General features: G+C 58.7%; 1 protein-coding gene across 1 annotated transcript; it reads right to left on the reverse strand.

Annotated features, from left to right (window-relative positions):
- Window positions 1-7516: 7516 nt before the first annotated feature.
- LOC142922711 (uncharacterized) lies at window positions 7517-8506 on the reverse strand. The gene is made up of 2 exons (XM_076063539.1): window positions 8283-8506; window positions 7517-8243 (listed from the first exon to the last, which is right to left on the reverse strand). The coding sequence occupies exons 1-2, from the start codon at window positions 8504-8506 to the stop codon at window positions 7517-7519; spliced, it is 951 nt and encodes a 316-aa protein (XP_075919654.1).
- Between the last annotated feature and the right edge of the window lie 3137 nt (window positions 8507-11643).

Here is an 11643-nt window from a genome sequence, read left to right on the forward strand (position 1 = left end):
CCCGGTAGGTTGACGCCGGAGACGGTGGGCCGCTAGTCCGGGGCGGACTTCACCACCGTAGGCCGGAGTGTCGTCGTTGTTGTGGATTTGATCTCCCAACGCGCGATCGGTGTGCTGAGCTAGTGACGACTTCGGCTTGTTGTGTCGCGAATAGTGTACGCTACACTATACACTACGCACTACGTTGCACACTACACTATACACTACGTTACACACTACACGCTACACTACGTTACACACTACACTATACACTACGTTACACACTACACTATACACTACACACTACGTTACACACTACGTTACACACTACACTATACACTACGTTACACACTACACTATACACTACACACTACGTTACACACTACACTACACACTACGTTACACACTACACTATCCACTACACACTACGTTACACACTACACACTACACTACACACTACGTTACACACTACACTATACACTACGTTACACACTACACTATACACTACACACTACACACTACGCTACACACTACGCTACACACTACACTATACACTACACACTACACTACACACTACACTCTACACTACGCTACACTATACACTACACTATACACTACACACTACACTATACACTACACACTACACTACACACTACGTTACACACTACACTATACACTACACTATACACTACACTATACACTATACACTACACACTATACACTACACTACACACTACGTTACACACTACACTACACACTATACACTACACTATACACTACACTACACACTACACTACACACTACACTACACACTACGCTACACACTACGCTACGCTATACACTATACACTACGCTACACACTACACTATACACTACGTTACACACTACACTACACTATACACTACACACTACACTATACACTACGCTATACACTACACTATACACTACACTATACACTACGTTACACACTACACTACACTATACACTACACACTACACTATACACTACGCTATACACTACACTATACACTACACACTACACACTACGCTGCACACTACACACTACACTATACACTACGCTACACTATACACTACACACTACACACTACGCTACACACTACATGGGGGAGAGTGAGGGGGGCTAAAGTCTATTGGAGCAGTTAGTCAACCGTTGACTCGGACTAGACGCTGGGCCATGTTGTAGAGCAACCCAATTGACCCCTTCGAAGTTAGAGCGAAAACCAAAAAGGTTTTCGAGTGCCAAGCAGGTGCCGGTGATTCGACCCTTCGAAGGCTTTACCCTTGATCGAGAGAGAGAGAGGGGCAAAGTGGAGAGTCCAAATTCTCCCAAACGGAGCGATCAAATCTTCTCGCTGGGATGGGGCCTCCCAGGAACAGTGCGTGGCCCTGGTGACTGCCAGCAAACTGAGAGCCCTCTTTTAAGCCTTGCAGAGGCAGCTTTTAGAGAGGGTCTTGCAGTCTGTGCTTAACCACCCCACTCCAACCACCCCACCATACCCACCCACCCCACCCACCCACCCTACCCACCCACCCACCCCACCCACCATACCCACCCACCTCACCCACCCACCCACCCCACCCACCCACCCTACCCACCCACCCCACCTCACCCCACCCACCCCACCCACCCACCCACCCCACCCACCCCACCCACCCCACCCACCCACCCTACCCACCCACCCTACCCACCCCACCCCACCCACCCACCCCACCCACCCACCCCACCCACCCCACCATACCCACCCACCCACACCACCCACCCACCCACCCCACCCACCCACCCTACCCACCCACCCACCCACCCCACCCCACCCACCCACCCTACCCACCCACCCACCCTACCCACCCCACCCCAACCACCCTCCAAACCCCACCCCACCCACCCTCTCTTCCTTCCTCCTGCTGTTGTTGCTTCTGTTGTTCCTGCTTCTGTTGCTGCTTCTGTTGCTGTTGTTGCTGCTGCTGCTGCTGCTGCTTCTGTTCCTGCTGCTGTTGCTTCTGTTGTTCCTGCTGCTGTTGCTGCTGTTGCTGCTGCTGTTGCTGCTGCTGCTGTTGCTGCTGCTGCTGCTGCTGTTGCTGCTGTTGCTGCTGTTGCTGTTGCTGCTGTTACTGTTGTTACTGTTGTTGCTGTTGCTGCTGCTGTTGCTGCTGTTGCTGCGTTGGCGCCGAGTTTGATGGCCCCCTGGCTCCGCAGGCCGCCCTCCGACCTCCGTGGACGCCGCCACGGCCGCCCTCATCTCCGTGTGGAGCCCCGGGCAGGAGGAGGGGGGGGGCTTGGAGGTGGAGGTGGAGCCGGGGTTGGAGGTGGAGCAGCCTCCGAGATGGAACGGCCGACACTCTTCACTTGCCATCGGCCGACCGCATTTCGCGAAACCGAGCAGGGGCGGTGGCGACAGAGGAGGTGGCGACGGAGGAGGTGGTGGAGGAGGTGGAGGAGGAGGTGGTGGAGGAGGTGGAGGAGGAGGTGGAGGAGCGGTGGTGGAGCCGTTGGGTACTCGCCGCCGTGGGAGGAAATCAGCGGCCCCAGCGCTGCACTCGGCCGCCTGCACCGGCTCCCGGAGTCGCCGCGTTGCTCCGTCCGCCACCACCACCACCACCACCACCACCACCACCTCCTCCACCTCCTCCACCTCCACCTCGTCACAGCCGCGGCCGCGGCAGCGTCGCCGCGTCGTCGCTCGGTCCGCCGCCGAAACCGACCACTCCTCCTGCGTCAGCTGGGAGGAGGAGGAGGAGGAGGAGGCGGTGGAGGAGATGGAGCAGGAGGGGGTGGAACCGAAGGAGGAGGAGCGGGAGGGGGAGGCGGCGACGATGAAGGAAGAGCGGCCGGAGGAAGAGGCGGAGGTGACGATGAAGGAGGAAGAGGAGGGGGAGGAGGAGGCGGAAGGGGGGGACTGGAGCGTCGCGAGCTGGTGGCAGGACGGGGACACCGCGGCCCTGGGCGGCGGGCCCCCCGCCCCGGCCCTGGGCGGCGGGCCCCCCGCCCCGGCCCTGGGCGGCGGGCCCCCCGCTCCGGCCCTGGGCGGCGGGCCCCCCGCCCCGGCCCGGAGCGACCGCGGCGCCAGCCGGCGCGGCCGCTCTCCCCGCGAGCGATCGGCGAAGTGGCGCGAGGAGGAGGAGGCGACGATGAAGGATGAGGATGAGGATGAGGAGGAGGGGTACGGCCTGGTGGCCACGTGGCCGTCGCGACACGAGTACCGGCGCGAGGGCCACGAGGTGCGCCACCGCGTCAGGCGCCTCGAGCAGGACCACCGCAAGGTGGGGGCACGCACACGAGCTTACACAACAACAACAACAACAACGTGACGTCACCACGACGCTTGTGCCAGGCTAGGTGCACCCTGAGGCCGCCACGTGAAGTGTCGGAACGCCCGCGGGCAGGAGGTCACGGGGCAGACCCAGCGGGTGCCACGGGTCGACTGACTGAGATGACTGTGGCTGATGCACCACCTGTGCCCCCTACTGTGCCAACTTGCTGTGCTTTAGCCACCCGGCGCTCCGCTCGTTGTTGTGAGCGTCGCTCCTCCGCCCTCCGTTGTTGTTGGAGGGCGACTGCCTCCAACTGCCCAGTAGCGTCCTTCACGAGCCTCCTCCACAGAGGTCGATCTTGACACCGCTGGTACCAGTCATCGGCAAGTCCACTCAGATCCACGTCCTCCTGTACCACGTCACTCCATCTCTTCTCTAGCCTGTGCCGCGCCCGCTTAGCCCCCTCGATCCGGCCGAACAAAAGCTGTTTCGGCATGCGGTGATTGGGCATGCGGGCTACATGGCCCAGCCAACGCAGCCTTGCCTGCCGGAGGAGCTCACCGATGGGACCTTGCCCAGATCTTTCAAGGATTTGTGAGCTCCTCACACAATCCAGTCTGGTTAAACCCAGGATGGATCGTAGGCAGGCCAGCCTAAATGTTTCTAACTGGCGACGATGTTCCATTAGGGGGGTCCACGTTTCGCAGAAGGGAGGGAACGTGGCCGAGAAGACCTGAAGCTTCGTGCGGAGCGACAGACCAGGTAGCTTCCACACAGCGTTACGCAACCAATGAAAAGATAATGCCGCTCGACTGATTCGGAGTGAGACCTCTGCTGTTAAAACGGAGCCGGTCATGAGCACACTGCCAAGGTATGGTAAACTCTCCACACTCTCCACAACTGCCCTATCACCAATTGGGAGTTGTGGGGGTGGAGTGTCCGATGGTACAAAGGCTTCATGAACTACGTGGTCAAAATTGATGTTAAATAATGTCGGAGCCAGAGGACATCCCTGTCGCACCCCAAGGTGTACAGGGAATGGCTCTGACTCCCGGCCACGTAGTTTTACCCCGGCCCGCTCACCATCATGAAGGTCCTTAATGATCGTGAGCAGAGGGTCAGGGACTCCGAAAGCACGAAGAACAATCCAGAGCCCAGGTCTACTGATGGTATCATAGGCCTTGACCAGGTCAATAAATCAGAGATGTAGATGTTGTTGGAATTCCCTACACCTCTGCTGTAGCAAACAGACAGAAAATATGGCATCTGTGCAAAACTACCCTTTCCTGAAACCACATTGGGGCTCCGCAAGCCTCTCCTCAGCGTGCCTGGCAAGGCGATGTTGAATAATCCTTGCCAGGACCTTTCCCGGCACACTGAGGAGGGAGATGCCCCTGTAGTTGTTACAGTCTGTGTGGTCCCCCTTCTTAAAGAGGGGGACCAAAAGGGCATCCTTCCAATCCTGTGGAACCCGTCCAGTGGTCCAGACTGTTGTTATGATGTCTTGTAGGCAGTCTGTGCACAAATGCCACCCTCCCTCACCATTTCGCTTGGGAGATCATCTCTGCCCGCTGCCTTTCCTGGTCTCAGACTCTGGATCACCTTTAGTACTTCCTCAACAGATGACACCTCAGCCAGCCACTCACAGGGGGTGACTCCTTCAAATATTTGAGGCACCGCAGCCTCAGCAGGGTCATCCCCACTTTGTGCCAGGATGTTTTCCATGTGGAGGGATTTCCCCTTTCCCAGGACTTCACAGAAATTCTCAGCAAATCTGCAAACCTGTTTCTGGGAGTTGGAGATTGGATCACCGTTTTTTCCTCTAATAATGGTAAGAAGTGTGGCACTGCAGGTTACTTTTTTGATGGAGTTAAATAGGGATTTGTGATTGTGGGCCATTGAGGCAGACTCCATCTCTTCAGCATCCCGCAACCACCACCCATCCTTGCAGCGTCTCACGGCTCTCGGAACCTCCGAGCGAAGGCTGCGGTAAGCCTCCTCATTCTCTGACGTGGGATTCTGTAGCCGATGACACTGGGCCTGTTGCTTTGTCTCAACCATCCTGAACCCCTCCTCTGTCAGCCAGGGTCTCTAGGGAGGTCTGGACCGCTTATCCAAAGCAGCCATTGCAGCTGCATGAGCCACAGTCCTCAACCTCGCCCATTTACCCTCGACATCAGGAGGAGTGGGGGACGATGCCAACCCCAGCCACAAGCGATGATGAAATTCTCGCTTGCAACTTTCATCAGCTAACTGAGACAAGGCCACCTTAGGTTTGAATGGGGTCCTGTGTGTACACCCACCACCGGAGTGGAAGAATGGCAGGCGCATCTTACAGATGACAAGTCGATGGTCAGAGGGCAGATCAGCTCCACGGTAGGTCCTGGTGTCAAGGACATGGGCCCGCATCCGCTGTTCCATCACTATGTATTCCAGCAGATGTTCTTGCTTGGACCCGACATGCATCCATGATGTTGTGTTGATGCACCGATGCCAGAACAGCGTGTTGGTAACTACAAGCTCATGGAGTGCACAAAAATCTAGCAGCCTCCTACTGTTGCTTTTGAGCTGATCTGGCCCATGCCTTCCAATCTTTCCAGACCAGGTACCAGCATCATGACCAACTCGGGCATTGAGTCACCCAACATGATGACTCTATCCCGACAGGCCACTTTAGCCAGCACCTGTGACAGGAGGTCATAGAAGCCATCTGACTCATCGGCTTTGCCTGCATCTCTCCACGGATGTTCGTCTTCGGTGGGGGTATAAGTAACCACGACCACCATTCCTCGACTCCGGTTGATGGGAAGGCGAGCCCAAAGTAGCCTGGGGCTTACAGCTTCCCACACCTCACCGCCACGCTCCCACGCCCCCTTCATTCTTTTGTTCAGAAGAAGACCCACACCCTGTTGTTTGGCAGTCTGCTGCCCCGAGTAGAGGACTGTCCACCCCTCATGGTGGCAGGAGCCAGAGCCGGTCCACCGGACCTCCTGCATGCTACAGAGATCCAAGCGGTACCAGTCCAGCTCCCGACAGAGGAGTGGCAGCCTCTCCTCCGCAGTGAGCGTTCGAACATTCCACGTGGCCACCCGTAGTGGCTTTTCATTGTTTCTGGAGGAGCCCCGAGGGTAGAAATTCAATCTCCTGGCTGCGCCAATTGGGGTTTGGCCAGGAGACGTCATAGACGCCTGGCCCCCCGGGGCCTCCGGCACAAGCTCGCACACACGCTCACTCACCAACACGCTCACTCACTCGCTCACCCACACACTCACCCACACACTCACCCACACGCTCACCCACACGCTCACCCACACGCTCACCCACACGCTCACTCACTCGCTCACCCACACGCTCACCCACACACTCACCCACACACTCACCCACACGCTCACCCACACGCTCACCCACACGCTCACTCACTCGCTCACCCACACACTCACCCACACACTCACCCACACGCTCACTCACTCGCTCACCCACACACTCACCCACACACTCACCCACACGCTCACCCACACGCTCACTCACTCGCTCACCCACACACTCACCCACACACTCACCCACACACTCACCCACACACTCACCCACACACTCACCCACACACTCACCCACACACTCACCCACACACTCACCCACACACTCACCCACACACTCACCCACACACTCACCCACACACTCACCCACACACTCACCCACACACTCACCCACACACTCACCCACACACTCACCCACACACTCACCCACACATTCACCCACACGCTCACCCACACACTCACCCACACACTCACCCACACACTCACCCACACGCTCACCCACACACTCACCCACACACTCACCCACACACTCACCCACACACTCACCCACACACTCACCCACACGCTCACCCACACGCTCACCCACACACTCACCCACACGCTCACCCACACGCTCACCCACACACTCACCCACACACTCACCCACACACTCACTCACTCGCTCACCCACACACTCACCCACACACTCACCCACACGCTCACTCACTCGCTCACCCACACACTCACCCACACACTCACCCACACACTCACCCACACACTCACAACAGGTTCTCAAGTGTAGTGAGTTGATGCTCCTCTCCCCACCCCGTCGGCCCCCACGCAGGCCCTCAGTGTGGTTTCCCCGTGCTGCTGGGACCGCTCCGGCTCCCGCTCCTTCCACCAACTCCACTCCTTCCTGGGCGGCGGTGACGGTGACGGTGACGGTGACGGCGACGGTGACGGTGACGGTGACGGTCACGGTGACGGTGACGGTGACAAGGCCACGCAGACCGCCCCAGCGGCAGGGGGTCCCAATTCTACCCCCGGCACCGTGACGGCGTGCCGGCCTGCCGCCGGGCCCGCGGGGCCCTTGAGGCCCACAGGGCCCGCTGGGGCTTTGAGGCCCTTGGGGCCCGCTGGGGCTTTGAGGCCCTTGGGGCCCACGGGGCCCTTGAGGCCCACAGGGCCCGCTGGGCCCTTGAGGCCCACGGGGCCCTTGAGGCCCACGGGGCCCGTAGGGCCCTTGAGGCCCGCGGGGCCCTTGAGGCCCACGGGGCCCTTGAGGCCAACGGGGCCGTTGAGGCCCATGGGGCCCACGGGGTCCTCGAGGCCCACCGGGTCCGCAGGGCCTTTGAGGCCCACGGGACCCGCAGGGCCCTTGAGGCCCACGGGACCCGCAGGGCCCTTGAGGCCCACGGGACCCGCAGGGCCCTTGCTGCCCACGGGGCCCGTAGGGCCCTTGAGGCCCGCGGGGCCCTTGAGGCCCACCGGGTCCGCAGGGCCTTTGAGGCCCGCAGGGCCCTTGAGGCCCTTGAGGCCCACAGGGCCCTCGAGGCCCTTGAGGCCCGCGGGGCCCACGGGGCCCTCGAGGCCCCGTGGGCCCCGTGGGCCCCGTGGGCCCGCCAAGCGCTCTGTGGCGTGGAGCGAGGGGGAGACGGCGGCGCTCATCGCCGTGTGGCGCCGTGCCGACGTGCAGCGGCAGCTGTGCGGCAGGGAGGTGCCGCACGGCTACGTACACCGCCTCATGGCGCGTGAGCTGGCGCGGGCCGGCGGCCCCGGCGGCCCCGGCGGCCCCGGCGGCCCCGGCGGCCCCGGCGGCCCCGGCGGCCCCGGCGGCCCCGGCGGCCCCGGCGGCCCCGGCGGCCCCGGCGGCCCCGGCGGCCCCGGCGGCCCCGGCGGCCCCGGCGGCCACGGCGGCCACGGCGGCCCCGGCGGCCGCGATGCGGCCGAGGTGCACAACCGCATGAAGCGGCTCAAGCAGGACTACCGCAAGGTGAGTCTGTGGGTGTCTCTGTGTGGTGAGTCTGTGGGTGTCTCTGTGTGGTGAGTCTGTGGGTCTCTGTGTGGTGAGTCTGTGGGTCTCTGTGTGGTGAGTCTGTGGGTGTCTCTGTGTGGTGAGTCTGTGGGTCTCTGTGTGGTGAGTCTGTGGGTGTCTCTGTGTGGTGAGTCTGTGGGTGTCTCTGTGTGGTGAGTCTGTGGGTGTCTCTGTGTGGTGAGTCTGTGGGTGGGTCTCTGTGTGGTGAGTCTGTGGGTCTCTGTGTGGTGAGTCTGTGTGTCTCTGTGTGGTGAGTCTGTGTGTCTCTGTGTGGTGAGTCTGTGGGTCTCTGTGTGGTGAGTCTGTGGGTCTCTGTGTGGTGAGTCTGTGGGTGTCTCTGTGTGGTGAGTCTGTGTGTCTCTGTGTGGTGAGTCTGTGGGTGTCTCTGTGTGGTGAGTCTGTGGGTGTCTCTGTGTGGTGAGTCTGTGGGTGTCTCTGTGTGGTGAGTCTGTGTGTGTCTCTGTGTGGTGAGTCTGTGGGTGTCTCTGTGTGGTGAGTCTGTGGGTGTCTCTGTGTGGTGAGTCTGTGTGTCTCTGTGTGGTGAGTCTGTGGGTGTCTCTGTGTGGTGAGTCTGTGGGTGTCTCTGTGTGGTGAGTCTGTGTGTCTCTGTGTGGTGAGTCTGTGGGTGTCTCTGTGTGGTGAGTCTGTGGGTCTCTGTGTGGTGAGTCTGTGGGTGTCTCTGTGTGGTGAGTCTGTGGGTGTCTCTGTGTGGTGAGTCTGTGGGTCTCTGTGTGGTGAGTCTGTGGGTGTCTCTGTGTGGTGAGTCTGTGGGTGTCTCTGTGTGGTGAGTCTGTGGGTGTCTCTGTGTGGTGAGTCTGTGGGTCTCTGTGTGGTGAGTCTATGGGTCTCTGTGTGGTGAGTCTGTGGGTGAGTCTGTGGGTGTCTCTGTGTGGTGAGTCTGTGGGTGTCTCTGTGTGGTGAGTCTGTGCGTGTCTCTGTGTGCTGAGTCTGTGGGTGTCTCTGTGTGGTGAGTCTGTGGGTCTCTGTGTGCTGAGTCTGTGGGTGTCTCTGTGTGGTGAGTCTGTGGGTGTCTCTGTGTGGTGAGTCTGTGGGTGTCTCTGTGTGGTGAGTCTGTGGGTCTCTGTGTGGTGAGTCTATGGGTCTCTGTGTGGTGAGTCTGTGGGTGAGTCTGTGGGTGTCTCTGTGTGGTGAGTCTGTGGGTGTCTCTGTGTGGTGAGTCTGTGGGTCTCTGTGTGGTGAGTCTGTGGGTCTCTGTGTGGTGAGTCTTTAGGTCTCTGTGTGATGAGTCTGTGGGTCTCTGTGTGGTGAGTCTGTGGGTGTCTCTGTGTGGTGAGTCTGTGGGTGTCTCTGTGTGGTGAGTCTGTGGGTCTCTGTGTGGTGAGTCTGTGGGTGTCTCTGTGTGGTGAGTCTGTGGGTGTCTCTGTGTGGTGAGTCTGTGTGTCTCTGTGTGGTGAGTCTGTGGGTGTCTCTGTGTGGTGAGTCTGTGGGTGTCTCTGTGTGGTGAGTCTGTGGGTGTCTCTGTGTGGTGAGTCTATGGGTGTCTCTGTGTGGTGAGTCTGTGGGTCTCTGTGTGGTGAGTCTGTGGGTGTCTCTGTGTGGTGAGTCTGTGTGTCTCTGTGTGGTGAGTCTGTGGGTCTCTGTGTGGTGAGTCTGTGGGTGTCTCTGTGTGATGAGTCTGTGGGTCTCTGTGTGATGAGTCTATGTGTCTCTGTGATGAGTCTATGTGTCTCTATGTGATGAGTCTATTTGTCTCTGTGAGTCTATGTGTCTCTATGTGATGAGTCTATGTGTCTCTGTGAGTCTATGTGTCTCTATGTGATGAGTCTATTTGTCTCTGTGTGATGAGTCTATGTGTCTCTGTGTAGTGAGTCTATGTGTCTCTGTGATGAGTCTATGTGTCTCTGTGTGGTGAGTCTGTGGGTGTCTCTGTGTGGTGAGTCTGTGGGTGTCTCTGTGTGGTGAGTCTGTGTGTCTCTGTGTGGTGAGTCTGTGGGTGTCTCTGTGTGGTGAGTCTGTGGGTCTCTGTGTGGTGAGTCTGTGGGTGTCTCTGTGTGGTGAGTCTGTGGGTGTCTCTGTGTGGTGAGTCTGTGGGTCTCTGTGTGGTGAGTCTGTGGGTGTCTCTGTGTGGTGAGTCTGTGGGTGTCTCTGTGTGGTGAGTCTGTGGGTGTCTCTGTGTGGTGAGTCTGTGGGTCTCTGTGTGGTGAGTCTATGGGTCTCTGTGTGGTGAGTCTGTGGGTGAGTCTGTGGGTGTCTCTGTGTGGTGAGTCTGTGGGTGTCTCTGTGTGGTGAGTCTGTGCGTGTCTCTGTGTGCTGAGTCTGTGGGTGTCTCTGTGTGGTGAGTCTGTGGGTCTCTGTGTGCTGAGTCTGTGGGTGTCTCTGTGTGGTGAGTCTGTGGGTGTCTCTGTGTGGTGAGTCTGTGGGTGTCTCTGTGTGGTGAGTCTGTGGGTCTCTGTGTGGTGAGTCTATGGGTCTCTGTGTGGTGAGTCTGTGGGTGAGTCTGTGGGTGTCTCTGTGTGGTGAGTCTGTGGGTGTCTCTGTGTGGTGAGTCTGTGGGTCTCTGTGTGGTGAGTCTGTGGGTCTCTGTGTGGTGAGTCTTTAGGTCTCTGTGTGATGAGTCTGTGGGTCTCTGTGTGGTGAGTCTGTGGGTGTCTCTGTGTGGTGAGTCTGTGGGTGTCTCTGTGTGGTGAGTCTGTGGGTCTCTGTGTGGTGAGTCTGTGGGTGTCTCTGTGTGGTGAGTCTGTGGGTGTCTCTGTGTGGTGAGTCTGTGTGTCTCTGTGTGGTGAGTCTGTGGGTGTCTCTGTGTGGTGAGTCTGTGGGTGTCTCTGTGTGGTGAGTCTGTGGGTGTCTCTGTGTGGTGAGTCTATGGGTGTCTCTGTGTGGTGAGTCTGTGGGTCTCTGTGTGGTGAGTCTGTGGGTGTCTCTGTGTGGTGAGTCTGTGTGTCTCTGTGTGGTGAGTCTGTGGGTCTCTGTGTGGTGAGTCTGTGGGTGTCTCTGTGTGATGAGTCTGTGGGTCTCTGTGTGATGAGTCTATGTGTCTCTGTGATGAGTCTATGTGTCTCTATGTGATGAGTCTATTTGTCTCTGTGAGTCTATGTGTCTCTATGTG

The sequence above is a fragment of the Petromyzon marinus genome, unplaced genomic scaffold, assembly GCF_048934315.1.
Source record: "Petromyzon marinus isolate PM22_M1 ecotype Great Lakes invasive population unplaced genomic scaffold, UKy_Petmar_22M1.pri1.0 PM_Scaffold_146, whole genome shotgun sequence".
NCBI classification, from domain to species: Eukaryota; Metazoa; Chordata; class Hyperoartia; order Petromyzontiformes; family Petromyzontidae; genus Petromyzon; species Petromyzon marinus.

What these genes read in the sequence shown, in the direction of transcription:
- LOC142922711 (XM_076063539.1), bottom strand. Translation starts at nt 8,506, where the DNA reads ATGCGGTTGTGCACCTCGGCCGCATCGCGGCCGCCGGGGCCGCCGTGG. An exon ending in GCCAGCTCACGCGCCATGAG is followed by an intron (nt 8,244 to 8,282) that starts GCGGTGTACGTA and finishes CCTGCCGCACAG; the next exon opens with CTGCCGCTGCACGTCGGCAC.